Source organism: Thamnophis elegans, chromosome 1 (genome assembly GCF_009769535.1).
Source record: "Thamnophis elegans isolate rThaEle1 chromosome 1, rThaEle1.pri, whole genome shotgun sequence".
Taxonomy (NCBI): Eukaryota; Metazoa; Chordata; class Lepidosauria; order Squamata; family Colubridae; genus Thamnophis; species Thamnophis elegans.
The window spans coordinates 141,853,003-141,872,782 of NC_045541.1; the positions used below are offsets into that span (position 1 = coordinate 141,853,003).

Below are 19,780 nucleotides of genomic sequence, written 5' to 3' on the forward strand. Positions count from 1 at the left end.
TGGACTTCTTTTAATTTTGCATTGCATCAAGATGGTTTGTTATGTGACTATTGACAAAATACATTTGTTATTCATATAATGAGTAAACCTTCTGATGCCTGTTAACACAATGATCAATTATGGCAACAGGCACAAAATCCAGCATATTATACAGTTGGCAGCAATATTTATAATTGCTGCAACCCAAAAAGAATTGATTGATATCATTATGAATGATTACAGCATGATCATCTGCATAATTCATTGCATTTATCTATATGGAGAGATACAACTTTTGCTACCTCTTCCTTATATCTGGTTATGAATAGTTTAGGCTTACATTATGCATGTTTATTTTTCACTATTGTGAGGTCCGTCAACCAGAATCAAGTACAAAATAACAATTTAAGAAGGCAGATTTAGAACTACTGGACACATCCCAGATCAGGAATTTCTTTTGGTAGTAGAACTGGAGTTTGTTGCTTATGTTTTTCACATCATAAAAACCTCCTTATTTTCTTCCAAAGCTTTTAAACATTTATTTTAGCAGTTTAATTAAGGAGGAAAAAGGTTTTCTGTCACCATTGTTAAACCAGGGAGAATTGGAAGTTCTTTATGACATGCAGATCACCTGGAGATTTATTGGTAGATTTCAATCTACATTTTACCCTGCCTGCATTTTGTACTAAATGTTGAGCTACTGAGAGTGTTTTTCCTTGCAAGATAGCATAATATCCCTTTCACTATTTGCCGAGTGCTTTATTCTCACTTTTTCAGGTCTTTCCTATACTCTAAATGCTGTTGCATTTGTTCTGAGATTTAACTTTCAGAAGTCCTCTGTTTTTTTCTTTTTACATACCAAAACAAGTTTTCTGTTCCATCATATCGGTCTGTTTCCATCATGGCAGCTCGCTCTATAATACATTTGATTATCACTCCATATAATGCTGAATGTCAGGTTCACTATAGATCACTGGGTATAATCATATTGTAAATACCGAATTAGTCTTCTTGGCAAAGGTAAAGTATCAATAAGTGAAAGACGGTTTTTTCCAATCACAATTCTAATTTTGATTCGACAAAGGTGTCCAAGTGGCCTTGGTGGCTCTGGAAATGAAACAATATTGTCAAGTACATAAGTAAACAAGCAAGCAAGTAGCATGTTATGATTATGTTTATACTACTTTTGGCCTAAAATAGTTATCTACGAAGTAATATTTTTTCATTAAAACTTTAGTATATATTTCAAAGGTACTGTATCACAAATACACTTTAAAAAACTAGGGACTTTTAAAATAAAATAACTAAATATGAATGGTTAAAATGTATGCATATCTCAATTTAGTAAGATAATATTCAGATGTTAACAGAACAACAGTTGGAAGGGACCTTGGAGGTCTTCTAGTCCAACCCCCTGCTGAAGCAGGAGACTCTAACATTTTAGACAAATGATTATCTAATGTCTTTAAACTCTCCAGTGATAAAATAGCCATAGCCATAGCCATATTTTGATAAACTAATTTGAACAAATAATCATTAGGTAGTATCTCCTGACAATCAGACTATATATTATATAATAGTATTCTTGTGAAACATTAAGCTAAGATTCAACATATCTTAGAGGCTTGAATGTTTTTTCCTGTATAGTAACTTTATAAATTGGCCATTATTCAGAATGCCACAGCATTTAGTTGTAATAGTTGCATTACTAAGTATTACTTCTATTATTTACTTGAATAATAGAAGCGCAAGCCATATTGTAACTAACCTGCTTTGACTTTAATGTTAGACCAATCTTCATAACTGTCAATGTGTTCCTGCAACCGGGAACAAAGTTGCACATTGCCCACATAATCCAAAAGAACATCTATAATAGGGCCTGCCCAACGACTCATCTCGGGGGTTGAAACCATTTCACAAACTGGGGTGGATGGCGAAGAATAAATTATATATAATCAATGTTGTAAGTGATCAAAAGGCAAAAGAAAATACAAGACATAACAGCATAGAACAGTTTCAAGTATAATTATTTGCAATAATTATTTCACGGAAATATAATTTATTTTCTCAATATATGTTCTAATAATTACAATGAATTAAATTCTAACACATACACACACACACATACACACACAAATATGCATTAATTCTGTCTAAATCTAGATACACATTTTGTTTTTCTCCAAAATGTTCAAAATTGTTTAATTGAATGCATCCAGTGACATGTTTTTTTGGATTGACATTCCAAACGAAAGAATTTCAGATTATTGTATTTCTTAATTTATTTATATCTTTTTTTGTTTAGAAAATACTGAAATATAATGAAATATACTTGTAGCTAAATTGAGGTAAATCAAAGGAGTATTATCTTTATTAAGTATGATACGTGTCTGAATTCATATTTATAGCCTGTTTATTATCCTTGAAGGTCATTTCTTTATTATTACTTTGGAAAAAAATAGCATTAATCACTGATTTATTTTCATCGCAACAGAAATGTGGGACATTTTCAAAAAACTCAGAAGAGGAAATTCTACAACATAGATGACTATTCTGCAGGAAAAGTTGAAATCTACTGATTCCTGTATAAATCACATAGGGACACCAAGGTAGATACACAAAAGGAAATGGAGAGAACAGAATATTTAATGTTACCATTTAGGATTGGAAAGTTGTGTTTTGGATTCTTTTCTACATAAAAATTCATCTATTGTTTATTATGGGATGAAAAGTTTATACTCGGCACTCAAAAATAAGACTCTGCCTGCAGTCTGGAAGCTATTCAGTATAGAATTCTCTGGGTCTAGGGCAATTTTCTATGGCCATCTTGCCACAGCCAATTTACCATGGCCAACTTGTCATGGGACAATCCACATGGGATAACATAGTGTGATAAATGTTACCCATCACTGTTTCTTCTATGTTATCTCCATTTTTGTCAATGGACATAACAGTGGCAGATACTATTTATTGCATTGTGTTATCCTGCATGGAATTGTCCTTCGGCAAATTGTCCTAGGGCGAAGTGTCCCATGGTAAGTTGGCGCGACGAGTTGTCTCAGTCCATCATAATTAAAATATAGTCTTTATTGGGTTCTTGTATGTGGTTGCAGTTCTTTTCTACTCACCCTAAAATAATAGTAAGCAGTATTATTTTTTACTGAATTGTATATTATTTTAGCTACATGTTATATGTGTACATAACAGCACCTAATGCAAGAGTATAAAGGGATCAATTTTTATTTCAGTATGATTGTTCCTATGCCAATATGATATGCTTTCCAACCAGAGAAAGACATTTTTGTTTCCATATTAACAAAACGTCATCCAACCAGTTGGTACTGAAAGGAAAATAAATATTTTGTAGCTGTGTCAAATATTACTCTTTTAAAGGAGACTAATAAAGCAAGAACATGCTGTTGAAAAAAAAAATGTTACTTTCCATAAAATAATTTAAATGCCTTCTAGTGGCAAATAAAATATCAGTAAAAGTCACATCCTATTCACTTTTTAAAAAAAATCAATATTCTGGACCACAATATCTGGGATGGTATTTTTTCTGCTAAACAAAACCTTGTTTGTAGGAAGTTGGATTTGTATAAAGAGAAGCTTGGAAACACAAAATACAGAAGACTTCAAACCTTCACTAAGCAAATGCTATCCTTCCTGCTGTCCTCATTCTATATGTCTGTCTGTCTGTCTATAGCTGCCCATTTCACACAAGTAACTCTTAATATTAATTTTGTGGTTAATTCAGCTGTCCAGGAGCTAATAAGAAATTTGATTTCTGGAGGCTGGATGATATTGCCAAAGGCAAAGTAGCTTGAATTTCTATGGGCTAGATAATAAGATAGATGATTGTTGTTTAAACTGGAGAAACCAGAATTTAAACTTATAACTGTTCTAAGAAAAAAACTATGTTGCAGTGGTGGGATTCAAAAGTTTTTACTACTGATTCTGTGGGCATGGCTTTGTAGGTGTGGTGTGGCTTTGTGGGCGTGATGGGGGAAGGATACTGCAAAATCCCCATTCCCACCCCATCCCATTAACCAGCTTTTCAGCTCCGTTCTCCTGTTCAGGGCAACAAAAGAAGATCAGCTGGGAGGGTTAAGGAGGCTGGGAGGCAGCAGGGACAGGGCCCGCCTATTTGCCGGTTTTCCAGAACCTGTCAGAACTGGCTGAATACTACCTCTGCTATGTTGCCTACCTCTGAGCTATTTTTCCCATGTATTCCTATAAATGTCATAGAAAAGATGAGATAATAAAAAAAAATTACCTGTACAATTTTGTTATCGTTATTCTCTGCAGGATCATTATATCGGTCCCTCCTAATATCAATAGGAGGATGTGGGCCACACCCGTAACAACATATAAAGCAAGAGTTGGCATCACAGCCCATGTCCATCAAATATTTCAGCAGAACAAGATACTTCATTGAAAACATTACAGTAGCAGGGAAAGTTGTAGGGTGAGAGGCAACATAGGCATTAATGTTAGCTCCATAATCAAGAAGCAGTTTCATTGTCTTCAAACAGCCATGGCGGATGGAGATGAGCAATGGATTGATAAAGTCAACATTGGGATTAGCGCCAGCCTCAAGCAGAAGCTCAGTGGCATATATGTTGTTGTTGAAGACTGCAAAATAGAGGATAGTGGTGCGCCTATCCTCGTAGAGTCGGGAACGCTCAAAAGAAAGGGTGGCATTTACATCAAAGCCAGCATCAATCAGCTCTTCCAAGACATCATCATGGTTGCGCTCAGCTGCCAAATGCAGAGGGCTGATGCCACTACGCTTGATGCGAGTACGACTTGTTACTGGGAGTAGCATTTTCACAATCCTGGCAAAAATGAAATTAAAAAGACAAATATAATCAAAGTTATTGATTATAAATAAATTATAAATGGTAGATAAGCTTCAAGTAAGAGACCCTCATGCTCCAGTGGACTGATCTGGCTCTCTCTCTCTTTCTCTCTCTCTGTCTCTCTCTCTCTCTCCCTCCCTCCCTATCACCCCCCCCTCTCACACACACCATATTTTCATACGCAAGTTATGAACATATTGGGGTTTATTCAGTGTTTACAATTATATAGTAACATGCAAAGAATTGCACAAGACTTTAGTAGCTGTAAATAGTAACATCATTTTGTTGAATAAAAGCACAGGACACAGTTCCAGCCTCATTTCCCTATCCTTTAGTTTCCAAGCCCTTATGTCCTGTACTTCCTTTTCTTAAAGAGACAGAACAGGATTTTTAAACAATTCTCCTCTGACAGGGGTACATTACTTGTAGATGTGAACTCCTGTCAGCATTGTGCATTATGGTCAGTACTTTAGAATAATGGGAGGAGGAGTTTGTTGATATTTAAAAGGGGCAAGTACCTCTCCCCAGTTATGTAGGGTATTAAGGAAAAATAGGTAATAATTTCTTCCTGTTCATTGTCCTTGGATTGCATGGATATGATTGTGGTGAAGAGTAGGTATGAGTAGGCGTTTTCAGTATGTGAACCAGTGGTGGGATTCAAAAGTTTTTACTATTGGTTCTGTGGGCGTGACATGGTTTAGTGGGTGTGGCTTGGTGGGCATGGCAGAGGAAGGATGCTGTAAAATCTTCATTCCCACCCCATTCCAGAGGAAGGTTACTGCAAAATCCCCATTCCCTCCTGATCAGCTGGGACTCGGGAGGCAGAGAATAGGTAGGTGTAGGGCCAGTCAGAGATGGTATTTACCAGTTCTCCAAACTACTCAAAATTTCCATTAACGGTTCTCCAGAACTGGCCACAACCTGCTGAATACCACCTCTGATGTGAACTGTAAAAATTAATGTTGTTCTTTGAGAACATCTGATTTACAGGTACACAGGGCTCATTAATGGAGAAAATAGGAAGATATTATGAATGGTTTTACCTGAAACTTGGATCATTTTGATACAAGTCAGCTTTAGCTCATATTATTATTTTTATACAAGTCAGCTTTAGTTCATTTTGTAAATTGCTGCTTTATAGAGTAGTATTCTGTAAATGGAAGTCTATCACAACAGGAAGAACATTCTAGTTTACTTGTTTAGATTAGTAATTGTGGCTAGAGTTCTTAAATTGAGTTAACATATCAAAATATAGACTGACATACACATTACAAGAGTTCCACTGAGATTCAGATTTGTTCACCAAAAAATTCAATCTTAAATTCTTTCTGAAAATAAATCCATATTAACCCTAACAAAAACTAAGAATTTCAAAGACAAACTAACCCTAACAAAAACTTTCCTGTAAGAGCCAAGGTGGCGCAGTGGTTAAATGCAGCACTGCAGGCTACTTCAGCTGACTGCAGTTCTGCAGTTCGGCTGTTCAAATCTCACCGGCTCAGGGTTGACTCAGCCTTCCATCCTTCCGAGGTGGGTAAAATGAGGACCCGGATTGTTGTTGGGGGCGATATGCTGACTCTGTAAACCGCTTAGAGAGGGCTGAAAGCCCTATGAAGCGGTATATAAGTCTAACTGCTATTGCTATTGCTATTTCCTGTGCAATGAATCTCACTTGTAACTTGAAACTTACTTGAAAATAAGAATGACTGAAAATAAATTAAAAATATTGACCCTATGATGCTGATCTGTCCAAGACCATTCTGGTTAGAGATGCTGACTCAATAATATAACCTAGAATGGGTCTCAAATCATCACTTCACATTATGTATGAATTTGAAAAATACTACTAAAGTAGTATAATCATTAGGATTAAAAAAAAATCATTAACTTGGAAGGGGGCCAACTGTATAACCATCTGTATAACCTTGTTGCCAAACTATAACTTTGTGGCCTAAAGAACCCATTTTCCCATGATTCAAATCTAACTAACTATTAGAACCTCAAAGCAATTGCACTGGTTCAACTTTTGTTAGTCTTACTTCTTTCTGTTCCTTGTCTTGTACCTTCACAAAGAATCTAGCTTTTAAGAATCTTGGAGACAGAAGATTTTCTTGTCTTTATTTTTTTATATTAATAATTCACAATAAATAACCATAATAACTCTGTAGCCACAATTCCATGCATAAAAGTGTGTATATGGGATTGAGAAAGATATATCACATATATCCACAGTATAAACTTGAATATTTTTCTCTCTCTTGTTATTTTGGGTATTCTAAATTGTATATGATCTATCATATCCTGATTATTTTTTATATACATGATAACTGAATTTTTGATGTCAGCTGCTGTGGTAAAAATAACATTTTTTAAAATTTTAATCTACAGTTTATGCAGTTAATCTTTATTTGTTTAAACTGACCAAATAATGAAAATTAAAGAAGCAACTTACTCATAATAGCCTTTTTTGGAGGCCACATGAATTGGTAAGAGCCCATCCTTATTGGTTTTGTTAGCATCAGCACCTTGAGACAAGAGAAATTCCACATTCTTCTCATGTCCATTTTTAGAAGCTTCATAGAGAGCTGAGGCTTTGTCACTAGCTTGAGTATTGATATCAGCACCTGAGAATGAAAGATATGTAAAGCAAAATCTAAAAAGATCTGGAATTAATAACAGCACATATAGTTCTTTACCAGAACTTTGTAGTCCAAAGAAAACATAAAGATTTCCAGCAACTGCTTTATGCTTTTGAAGTGCTGGAAATCATACAATAATTTGATTCAATGCATGCAGAATAAATTAATTTACACCGTAAAATGTAACCTCCTTGTATTTTCCAGCTGTTTATCTTCTTTTTTCAGCTTAGCAGAAAAGTCAGTTAGGACAAGAGATGATATGGTCAAATGATCTCTTCTGATTAAGGTTTCAAGAAGTCCTTTTTCTAGGAACATCCCCATGAGGACAATGGAATGGCTGGACCAAGCAAGGGGGGAGATAGAGATGCAGACAAAAAAATGGCTGGGACACCTTTGTTCTTTGCAGATAAAGTTACTTGGTTGAGACTTAATTTGGTCAATATTAGATTAGATGAAGAAAATGTAGTCCTGGAAATGGTCCAGTTTGGGTTCATTTTAGCTAGTAGATTAAAAGGAATGTTTGGGGATGAATGCTACTCCTTTTAATTAAGCCCATAACTTTCTAATCCCACAGTTAAAGAAATGATGAATTCTTTGTTGAAATTAGGATATTACTATTTCTAACTAAAAAGATGGTAATAAGATTTGTATTGAAAAACATGCCCTTTGACTTGGAATACTTAAGAACAATTGGCGTGTAGTTTGGATATTATTTTAATGGATTTCACTATTTTGATGTTTTATCTCACAAATTATTATTTTTGAATGCTTCTGTACCAATTTAATCATTTTTGCAAAGGTGACAACAAAATACTCTAAAGAAATGGATATGTAGGTCTGCTGCTTGATCTCAATGCCCTGAAATCTTTCACACACACAGCACAGCACACACACACACACACACACACTTTGAGAACAAACTTCTTTCAATAGGGTGGTGATTTCATTTAAATAAACATGCCTAAAATTCAGCTGCACAAATCTCTGCCAAGCAGAATTTGTTTCCCTTGCAAACAACAGAAAACTCTTGTTATGCTTGGCAAACTTAACAAAACTGTAACTAGAAACACAATTACAACACTAGACTTCTTTCAATAAGAAAAAAATGAATATTCAATTTATGCAAATATTGCACATTTGCAAGAGGAATACAATTATTTTAGGATTCTCAGAGAGGCTTTAAAGCTTGGAATAATACACAGGTGTAATGATTCTTCTTGATATTTCTATTGCTGTTGCTGTATTTTTTATAAATGAAATAATAGTAAATATAAATATTTAAATGTACTCAAAACAAAACCAGTAACAAAACATAGGCTGAATGAACTGGCTCGCCCGTCAGGCCTGGGGACAAGGATAGTTCCCCTCCCGAATGATGAATGTATGTTGTTTACTATTTTATTATATGTCTTATCTTAATGTCTGTATTCCCCTTCCCCGATTTTATGTGAGCCGCCCTGAGTCCCCTCAGGGAAAAGGGCGGCCTACAAATATTAATAAAATCTAAAATCTAAATCTAAATCTAAAGAAAAGCACAAATGAAAAATGAATGAATGATGCGCAGACCACAACCGATCCAACAACGATTCGGTTGTGGCTTCCTGCATTTGGTACTTACCACATTTCGCCAGGTATCTCAAGGCTTCTAAGTGGCCACTTTCAGCTGCTACAAATAAAGAGCTAATTCCATAACAGTTTGCAGATTCAACTTTGGCACCTCCTTGAACTAAAAGTTCTATTATTTCTAAATCATTTCGAGCAACAGCTTCATGAAGGGCCGTCCAACCACGATTGCAGCGATGGTTCACATCAGCATTGTACTGCAATAACATCTGCACGGCTTCAGAATTTTTGCGTTCACAGGCTGTCATGTCAAAAGAAAAAAATCTGCATGTTGAGAGCATTTATTTCATTAATTATGACACTAGCTACGGCACAGGGCTATGCATACAAACATACCTTCTATTTTATTTCTCTGGGGGAGATTTGGGGGACAAGATAATTTGAAATCCATGAACTTATTTTTTTTAACTGGAACAAATGTATTTCTTGGGCCCAAAATAATTTTACAACCAGAAACATAAGAACCAGAAATGGAAATTCCTGGGGTATGGTGGAATTTTGGAAGGGAAAAGGATGGGAGCTTCTTTATTTCTCTGGCATACCCTGCTTTCAAGGCAAGTTCTGAACATTCAACACTCATTACAGGTATGAAGGTTCCAGGGCAGAAAGCATTTCCAAATCTAAAGACACTAGTACATTCTAGCTTAAACCCCAACATGAATGAAGTTACATACCTTTATAAAGTGGGGTCTCCCTGGCTTTGTTTGCAATATCAGGTTCTGCTCCAGCTTGGAGCAATGAACGCATGCAATCAATATTCCCTCTGTTTGTTGCTAAATAGAGTGCTGTTTCTTCCTGAAGTGTACGTTGATCAATGGTCCCAGGAAAAGCTATTGAGAAAACATTGAACCACATTAGGCAAGGCATACAGCGCATCTAGATAGTATTAATAGTGAGTATTATTTAGCCTTCTCCAAACTGATGAACCCTAGATGTATCAAAACACAAATCTGTTCTTCGCAGCAGAGCCAAGTAGATAAATAAAGTTGTAATCTAATACCCCTGAATGATCAAGGCTAAAAGCTTGCCCATGGCAATTACTATTAGAACCTATATGAGATAGTAAACTACTTTGGTAAATAGCATATATTGATAGTTTAATGTCTTTGGGACTTAACTGGTATGTGTTGTATTGATTTGCTTTGTAGGAAGATATGCTCATTGTAGAATAGCTTTGGAAAGTCCCACTGCCTGAGATTATTATTATTATCATCAACATCACCATCATCACCGCCACCACTACCACCATCACCACCACGCTGCCTTATATCAATATAATAGTATAAACAGACAAGATTTTCATATACTAAGTCTACAGCTTTCTTATGAAAAAGTATTACAGTCTTTTTAAATTATGAACTAAGCTGGGTTTGAATCAAATGTCCTTGCACACAAATCCTTCAATAAATGCCATTGAAACTTGGAAGAAATTATAATTATTCTAAAGCGATACACACACACACACAGAGAGAGAATAGTCATGGGGTAATCATTTATTTGTTCTGGTTTTATTTAACATTATTGTGAATTACCCAGATTATGTTGTATAAGATAAGTAACCGTATGAGTTTCTACGTAAAAGAAATAAACAATAAAACTATGAAAACTTGTTTTCATTGTTATTTGCAGATAACAAACTCATTATGTTCAAATTTGGGGAAACTGTTTAAATAAAATTTACACGTGTAGAAACAGGTTCCATGTGAAGCTCCTTTTCTATGTTGTAATACAACCTAGCAGGTTCCTTTGTATCATAAAATGAAAAAATAAAAAATAAAATGACTTTATCTTTCATCCTCTGTGCAATCAGCCCCTTTCCTGATACTTGCATCTATGCAGCAGTTTCAAGCAGCCCTCTTGTCCATAATAAGCAGCTTCATGGAGTGGCAACCATCCATCTTTGTTAGGTTGTGCAAGGTTTTTTCCTGCCTGTATCATGTTGTGCAGTGCTGTTTCATCTCCTTCCTTGATCACCGACACTACAGGATCCAGCACTCTTTAAAACAAAAGGGAGATCACTTTCTCTGAAATTATTTCTGATACAGTATTTGCAATGTCTGTCTGCATATTTATTTATCAAGTACCATTTGATGTCACCACAATCCACAAGGATTGACAGAGTTGCACAATAAATGTAAAAGATTTAGTAAGCGAACTGAAACAAAATGTTGTATAGATGAAAATATAAAAGGAAATATTACTAGTGGCAAACATATGAGGTTCAGTGGTTAGAATGCAGTACTGCAGGCTACTTCTTCTGACTGCCGACTGCCCGCAATTTGGCAGTTCGAATCTCTCCAGGCTCAAGGCTCAAGGTTGACTCAGCCTTCCATCCTTCCAGGGTTGGTAAAATGAGGACCCAGATTGTTGGGGGCGATATGCTGACTCTGTCAACTGCTTAAAGAGGGCTGTAAAGCACTGTGAAGCAGTATATAAGATTAAGTGCTATTGCTATATCTGTAAAAGTAAAGTCACCTTCAACTCAAATTCAGTTCATAGTTTTATTGGCAACAGTTCAAAATTGGGTTGCCATTATATTCTTTTGGGATTGTTTTGTCTTCCCAGTCTAGTCTGCATCTCTGATGTTTCCTGATGGTCTCCCATCCCAATAACTAGGCCAGATCTGGCTTAGGCAAGAGTGCCCAGGAAAAAACCTGCAGCTGTCAAAACTGTTTTGTAAATACAGATGGTCTTCAACTTACAACAGTTCATTTAGTGACCATTCAAAGTTACAACAGCCCTGAAAAAAAGTCATCTATGACAGCTTTCTACACTTAGGACCATTGCAGCATCCCCATGATCATGTGATTTACATTTAGATGCTTGGCAATTGGTTCATATTTATGACGGTCGCAATGCCCTGTGATCCCATTTTGCAATTTTCTAATAAGCAAAATCAATGGAGAAGCCAGATTTACTTAATAACCATATTATTAACTTAACAACTGCAGTGATTCATTTAACAAATGTGGCAAGAAAAGTTGTAAACTGGGACAAAACTCATTTAACAAAGTTCTCACAGTGAAATAAATTCTAGGATCAATTGTAGTCATAGGTCAAGGACTACCTGTATACTAATCATACTGTAGCTAATTTAACTACTAGACAGCATGTATTTATTATGGCCATAGTAGGGCCCTCATCAGAGAGCTGATATCTTGTGCAACATGCAGTAATACATACATTATACTTCCTTCAAGGACTATGAAAAATTGATTACTGCTAAGTATTCTATATTGGAGTAAAATGCAATGTAGCTAAGGAAAAAAAAATCCGGCTATATGGCATCCAAAATTAATCACTAGAGAAGCCACTCATCCTTACTTTTTCTGACTCAGCTCAGTGCACCAGAAAATCCTACAAGTGGCACCAAAATCAAATAGAGTTAACTATTAGGCTTTCAAGAGAGAGAAGCTCAAGCAAGGGTAGAAACAGAGGAAGGGGGCAACAGACCAAGGGAGCAAAGTTTCCTTCAGTTAGTTTTGTAAATTCTTCATGAACTGCTTAATATGTCTTTCCAGCTGCCCAAACAAGCCTATCTCATAAAAACAACATTTTTTTTAAACAGGAAAAGGAGAGGAAGAACTTACTCAGCTTGGGGTAAGATGAAGAAGCTGCCATCGTACCTCCGTCTGAGTCCTGAACCGGATGCTGAAGTCTGGCCTCTGGACTGTGCAGCACGCCTGAAGTGATGACAGCATGAATAAAATAGTGAAAAATACTCCGAATAAGAAAAGCAAATCATAACTGGGCTTGTAAAGAAGTCAGAAAATGAGACCGAAGAAGAGAGACAAAGAGAACCTGTAGACTTTCTGAGACTTAAACAAAAGCAGATGGCCTCGGCTTTTTTAGGCCTTGGTCTCAGCTGCTCTTTCACTCCTAGATTATTTTTGGCCCTCAGAGGAAGTGTCATGGGATTTAAATGACCATATATGACTGCAGTGAGATTAATCCCACTACCACACAGCGGGCTACTTAAAGGCATTTTCACTTCAGGGGGAAGAAAGGCCTGAGAGTGTTGTTCAGAAATGAAAAGAAGAAGAAAGCACCAAGGTTGGTTCTGAGTGACAAGGTTGTGCAAAAACATCTGAAATAACTGCTTCAAAGCTTGTCTCTTCAAGCTTGAAAGAGCCACGTCTTTGAAAATGCTTGTGCAACCACTCTGAACGTTGCTTCTGCTATCTGCATGTGTGTATGCAGGATTTCAGATCAGAAGACAGAAAGTGCTTCAGGGCCCAAGACTCATAAATTGGCCTGCAACTCTATAAACCCAATACAGCTTTTCTCAAGATCGTCTGACAGGTATAGGAGGCAGCCAAACAATCCCAGGAAAATGTGCAGCTTCTTTAAAATAATTGCAGATAGATGTGTATTAGGTTTGTCTTCCACACATACACTCCAAAGCAACTTCTCCTTTCCCAGCTTAAGTCCTTGAACGTAAGCAGCAGTGGTGGGTTGCAGGCGGTATGCCCCGGTACACCCGCCGTCCTTACATGTATTTGAGCTCTTCGGCACTTCCGTGCACGGAGCATACGGCGCCTGTGCAATGCTCCGCTGAGCAGCTGGAGCGTTGCGGAGGTTTCGCGAAGCATTGCAGGAGGTAAGGATGCATGCGCGTGCTGCACGCATTCATGTGGTGGCCACTGGGCCCCGTTGCACTACACCAGTTGCAATGGGATCCGGAACCCACCATTGGTAAGCAGAACTATTTTGTGCCAGTGCCAGGGACAGAATGGAGTGTGGGTGCACATGGAGAGAGATCTAGGGAAGCTTTGGAAGTAGCTGTGTGGGTCTTGCAAAACATGTGGTTGTTTGACTGCTTTGAAGAAGAATGCTGTGTCAGAGAACTTTACACAACTAACTAAACCGGGCCAGGAGGAGATTGCTAGGTTGGGCCTAAATTTCATAAGCTTCCAATATATTTTCAAGTTGCCCTGAAGATAGAATGATATCAGATGCATTTTTCTAGTCATCAGAGGTTTGCAATGATGGGCCAAAGCATATATGGAAGGTTTGTGCTTTAGCAAGTATTTTAATTGATTTTTTTAAAAAAAAATTGAAAGGTAATGCAATCAATACAGATACGAGAGATTTTGTTCCCCTTTCCCTATGACACAAAGGTTTCCATTTTCTCTTAAAAGTGTTTTTAAAGAGGCAACCAAAAGAGTAATGCAACTGAATTGTGAAAGGCCATCAATTTAAGCAAGTCAGAGAAGGGGGATTCATTCATCTAAACCAGTGGTTTCCAACATGAGGCGCAGGCCCCACAAAGGGGCAATTTTTTTTTTTTTTTTTTTTAGCAGTTAGGCTTATATACCGCTTCATAGGGCTTTCAGCCCTCTCTAAGCGGTTTACAGAGTCAGCATATTGCCCCCAACAACAATCTGGGTCCTCATTTTACCCACCTCGGAAGGATGGAAGGCTGAGTCAACCCTGAGCTGGTGAGATTTGAACCGCTGAGCTGCTGATCTAGCAGTCAGCTGAAGTAGCCTGCAGTGCTGCATTTAACCACTGCGCCACCTCGGCTCTTATTTTATTTTTAATGGGGGCAATTTGAACCTTGTTTAAACCAAGTTGATGGCCTTTTAGGCTTCCTCTGTGTGAGTAGAGTTCACTTTTTGAGTAAAGTAAGAATTACGTGTCATGGGGAGGGGGCATCAGGATTTTATAGAGATGGGGTGGGGCATGGCCAAAAAAAGGTTGGGAACCAAGGATGTCTGGATCACCGGCACATTAAGGGGATGCAGCTTCATTTTTATCTAGGACTGAGTAACCCAACTGGTCTTTGAGTGTCATCCTGCAGCAAAAAAGTAAGGGGGGGGGGAGAAGCTTTCTCCATTGTGACCTCTGAACAGGTAGTCCTCAGCTTAAGGCCACAATTGATCCCAAGATTTCTGTTGCTAAGCAGGACCATTGTTAAGCGAGTTTTGCCCCATGTTACAACCTTTATTGCCACAGTTAGTAAGTGAATCACTGCAGTTGTTAGTAGCCCAGTTGTTAAGTGAGTCAGGCTTCCCCATTGACTTTGCTTGTCAGACGTTTTTCAAAGGGGGATCACATGATCTTGGGACACTGCAACCGTCATAAATATGAGTCAGTTGTCAAGCATCTGAATCAGTGACATGCGGTGAGGTTTATGGCTGGTGAGGCACTGACACAGTGGTGGGTTTCAAAAATTTTTAGACTTGTGGACTTCAACTCCCAGAATTCCACAGCCAGGCATGCTCAGTTCCGATTTAAAGCGACAGCATTTCCCCCCCCTTGCGAAATAGGTTTTCCTTCATTCTTTTTCTTCTCCTTCCCCCTCCTTCCTTCCTCTCTCCCTCCCTCCCCCCTCTCTCAAACAGACACACGCACACAGAGAAGTTAGATCCCTCTCTCACTCACTCTCTCTCTAACAAACACAAACACAGAAGTTGGATTGGATATATTTTCCAATGGCTTGAAAGCAGCTCCTCTGCCATATTCCCCCTCCCCATTCCCCTGCTGCCTTCTGATCAGAGCCTTTGATTGCAGGTGGAGCCATTTTGCCTTTTCAAACTTGTAATCAGTGAAGCTGGGCTTATATACTTTTATCCAGCTCTCTCTCTCTCTCTCTCTCTCTTCCTCTCTCTCTCTCTCTCTCTCTCTGTGTTTGTGTGTGTTGTGTGTGTGTTTTGAGCTGAGAGAGTCTTACAGCCCAAAGTCACCCAGTCAGCTTTCAGCCTAAGGTAGGAATAAAATTCAGTCTCCTGGTTTCTAGCCTAGTGCCTTACTGCTGACTACCTTCATTGCTTGGACAAATAGAAAGACAGGATATAAATATTTTTAAAATAAGGTTAAAATACAGGTATCCTTATGGCAAATTGTAATTTCTAAAATATGCCTTTCAGGACCACTAAAATAGAGATTTTGTCTGGGGTTTGTCTGTATTTTACCCATACAGAGTTTTTACTTTAGGTGGTGGAATGTTTATCTTCTTATCTGCAAAAATATTGGGCAAGGGATTAGGGACAATTTATATCCCTATCCTATAGTACAGGATACATAAACCTAATTTTCTTACTGAGAAGCAGACCAGAAAAATGTAAAGATGAACAGTGCTGTATTGACCTGTTTGTTATGATGATCCAAGACAGCTGGATAAAGGCTGCTAGAGTTGAGTCAAATATAAATTCTGTGAGTAAACAACTTGTGAGTGGAGTCAATATTACCTCTGGATCACCTTGGGAAACTCAGTCATTCCCTTTATTTAAAGACAGAACTCTCTAAGCCACATTCTTTGCTCTCAGTCTATAAACTAGTCTACTGCTTCAGGTGTGCTGGATCACATTTTACAATCAATAGTCCTGCATTCATCTAAATCCAGGGGTATCAAACTTGCGGCCCATGGGCCGGATGCATAACATGCTGGCCACACCCACCACCACTTTAGCGAAGGGGGGAAAAGTTGTGATACATCATGTGACAACAATGTGCCACCACAAGTTTGACACCCCTGATCTAATCCAACTTGGATGAGATGAGATAACCATCCTGTCCTTCTCTGCCAGCAACAGAAGATCATAAATTAGGACTACGTGTATTTACCATTTTAAATGAGATTGGTCTTTAAAATTTAGCTGATCCCAAATGTTGAGGGATTAGATTATACATCAGGACAGTTATGAGGAGCATTGGAAACTTGCCCATATGTGACTATATCTCAGAACAAGCAATTTGGAAAATTATATTATCTTTGGGTATTCAGATTCTCTCTCTGTCCTTCAGCATGAGAAGGATCTTTGCTGTGAATATGAAAGACTTTTTAATAGCTGCTCTCTAAACTTCAGAACTGTTTGTCAAGGGAGATTAAATTAATTTTACCTCTTCCTTCATCAACTAATAGGACAAATGCTACCCATTTGCTGCTGAATTAGATTTGAACTGATACCTTAGGTTTTCTTTTAAGGTGTGTTTTACTGGTATTTGAATGCAACAACATACTTTTTTATTTCTAGAAATCTATAGTATGATGTTTGGGGGGAAAGACACGATATGGAAGAATTGTACTGAAAAATGATGGTTTAAGATTAATTAAGAATGCAAACTTGGCAAATAAAGATTTTAGAGATAAGGAAAGTGTGACCAATCAAATGTTGCTGATTTACACCTATCAACAGCTCCAGTCAGTATGACCAGTACATGGCATATTGGATGTTATAACAGAATCTAGAAGGTTGTAAGTCCTCATACCTGAGTGAGAAGAATAATTTAATTTTTATTGTTACAAAGGAAATCCAGATTCAGATAGAGTGGTTATGGAAGAATCCCCAGATTCTAATTAGCAGAGTGGGGGAGAATACTTGCCTGAGAAAGAGCCATGCCTTTTAAGCTGTCTTCTGGAACCTAACTCAGGGCCAAGCTACACATTATACCAAACATCCTTGGAACATCTCTGAAAATGTACAGTTAGTCTTTGACGTAGGACCACAATTGATCCTAAAATGTCTGTTGTGAAGTGAAACATTTGTTAAGTGAGTTTTGCCCAATTTTGCAACCTTTCTTGCCATAGTTTTTAAATGAATCACTGCAGTTGTTAAGTTAGTTAAGTGAATCTGGCTTCCCCATAGACTTTGCTTGTGAGAAGGTTGCAAAAGGTGATGGCATGACCCCGGGATATTGCAACCATCATAAATATGAATCAGTTGCCAATCATCTGTATTTTGTTCACGGGATCTGCAAGGGTCATAAAGTGTGAAAACAGTAAGTCATTTTTTCCAGTGTCATTGTAACTTTGAACTGTCTCTAAGCGGAGGACTATCTGTATAGAACTGGCTGGAGAAAATATTATATTTGAAATCAAAGGTGGTCCAGGAAGACATGCCTTAAAACAGAATGAGCAAGTGTCACACTGGCAAAAGACCAATGACCTCCACCGTACCAGAAAGAGTGCCACTTTAGAAGGAGCATGGTGCGTGAGTTTTTCCTCTACCCCTTGCTGCCACCCTCTCCAAATCTAGTGCCTGGAGCAATTGCTTTATTCTGCTTAATATCTATTGGGGAAGTTCAACAAAGCTTCAAGAAAACAGTATCAGAAAAAGGTGTAACACTGAGATGTAGACATGTGCAGAAGTCTGGTCTGAGTTCTCTCTCACCTGTCCTTTCTCCCTGGCATGCTTACCTTTCCCAAGGATAAAGGTAGAAGTTCTGACAGTAGGGTTCACGGGGAGGTGGTGCGGCAGTAACTGTCTTCTGCGCAGCTATTTGCTCAGCAGGGTCTTCTGTCAAACTCTGCTCAATGGCCAACTGAATAAGTTCCTCCTCAGTCATGCTGCTGTAGAGGCTATATTCCTCGTGTCCAATTGTACCTGCTCTTGCTACGGTAACTTGCGTTGTCATTTTCCAATTTCTTGTAAGTCAGAAGGGATGGTTAAAAATAACCCTGGAATGCATATAAATACAGATCACATACCTTATCATGGGTAGATCACATGGATTCTGTTGTCACTCAAGCAATACTTCACTCCCCAGTTTCCAAGCATATAACAGATAAAGGCTTCACACCTGATTTTGAACCTAAAACTTGTAGCCATCTCGGGGAGAACATCAGCTGTGACCTCCACTCCCACCCCAAGACAATTTCCACTGAATGCTAACTTTTGACATAAAGAAGGGGAGAAGTTATTATGTGATTTAACACTTCATTTCATCATAGTAATTATATTTATTTGGTTTAAAGACAATTTAATGTAATTTAAATGCATTTAATTTCAATCCTCTTCCCATCTTTTATTGTGACCAAACTTGTGGAAATGGTTTCTTGACATATCATTTAAAAAACAAGTGACACAGGAGTTTTCCATATCCTCTTGATGGATCATCTTAATTTCACAGTTACCTTCTTTGGAATAAATATGTTTTTCTCATTTGTTTTTTTAATTCTTAAATTAAACTTGTACAACTTATAAAGTAGTTAAAATGGTTGTCTGATTGTTTAATGTTTTTTTTATTGTTACTACTGTTGATAATTTTCTTATTCATTTGGTTTATATCCCACTTTTCTTCCAGCTCAATGCAATATTTCAAGTCTAAGGCAGAGTGTTATTGGGATAATCACATTACTAACTAAAAGCGTCTTATTAGTCTGTTCTAATAGATAGAATGTTTCATTATGTTTAGAGAAACCTTGTTTCAACTCTATATTTGACCATAAAAATGCATTAAGTGACCGGGTCCAATTTTGATACCTACTTTTGTCAAAACATTTCTTGGAATAATTAAATAGTAACATGAATAAATACAGTATATTTGCAAAAATTGGACTATTATTTAGTTCTTTCTCCCAGCGTCTTCATATGTCAGGTTTGTTGTTGTCCAACTTGTTGTTCAGGCATCCAGTTCATGTGATGGTTCTGGTAAAACATTAACCCCACTGACATCACTCAAATGATATCTTTCTTTGGCAGATCTTTTTGCATTCTCAAGCTCTTGTGTTTTGAATGCCTGAACTAAAGTTGAGTAAAAACAGAACGAGTGTGGAGGTAAATCATTGGGTGAGACCAAATAGATGACAGCGTTGCTTAGATGACTTATATAGTAAGTGCCTATTCTACTCTACATTTATAATACAGAAGTATCCCAGTATGTCTTGGGGGAATATGGAAGTATCCTTAAAAGAAGCAATGTTTCAGAACAGTTTTTTCTTCTTCTTTCAGG

General features: G+C 37.5%; 1 protein-coding gene across 1 annotated transcript; it reads right to left on the reverse strand.

Moving 5' to 3' along the window:
* Nucleotides 1-813: 813 nt before the first annotated feature.
* Nucleotides 814-18,463, reverse strand: ASB2 (ankyrin repeat and SOCS box containing 2). The gene is made up of 10 exons (XM_032237226.1): nucleotides 18,246-18,463; nucleotides 12,694-12,786; nucleotides 10,933-11,099; nucleotides 9,778-9,933; nucleotides 9,099-9,344; nucleotides 7,294-7,465; nucleotides 4,256-4,817; nucleotide 2,724; nucleotides 1,748-1,900; nucleotides 814-1,086 (listed from the first exon to the last, which is right to left on the reverse strand). The coding sequence occupies exons 1-10, from the start codon at nucleotides 18,461-18,463 to the stop codon at nucleotides 950-952; spliced, it is 1,905 nt and encodes a 634-aa protein (XP_032093117.1). The 3' UTR covers nucleotides 814-949.
* Nucleotides 18,464-19,780: the final 1,317 nt, after the last annotated feature.

Bases quoted from the DNA above. Each gene is read 5' to 3' on its own strand.
- ASB2 (XM_032237226.1), bottom strand. From the start codon at position 18,463: ATGACAACGCAAGTTACCGTAGCAAGAGCAGGTACAATTGGACACGAG. The intron at 9,934-10,932 runs GCAAGTATCAGG...TTTTCTCAATAG, and splicing joins CTTGAAACTGCTGCATAGAT to CTTTTCCTGGGACCATTGAT. The intron at 1,087-1,747 runs GTTAGTTACAAT...TTTCATTTCCAG, and splicing joins TAACATTAAAGTCAAAGCAG to AGCCACCAAGGCCACTTGGA.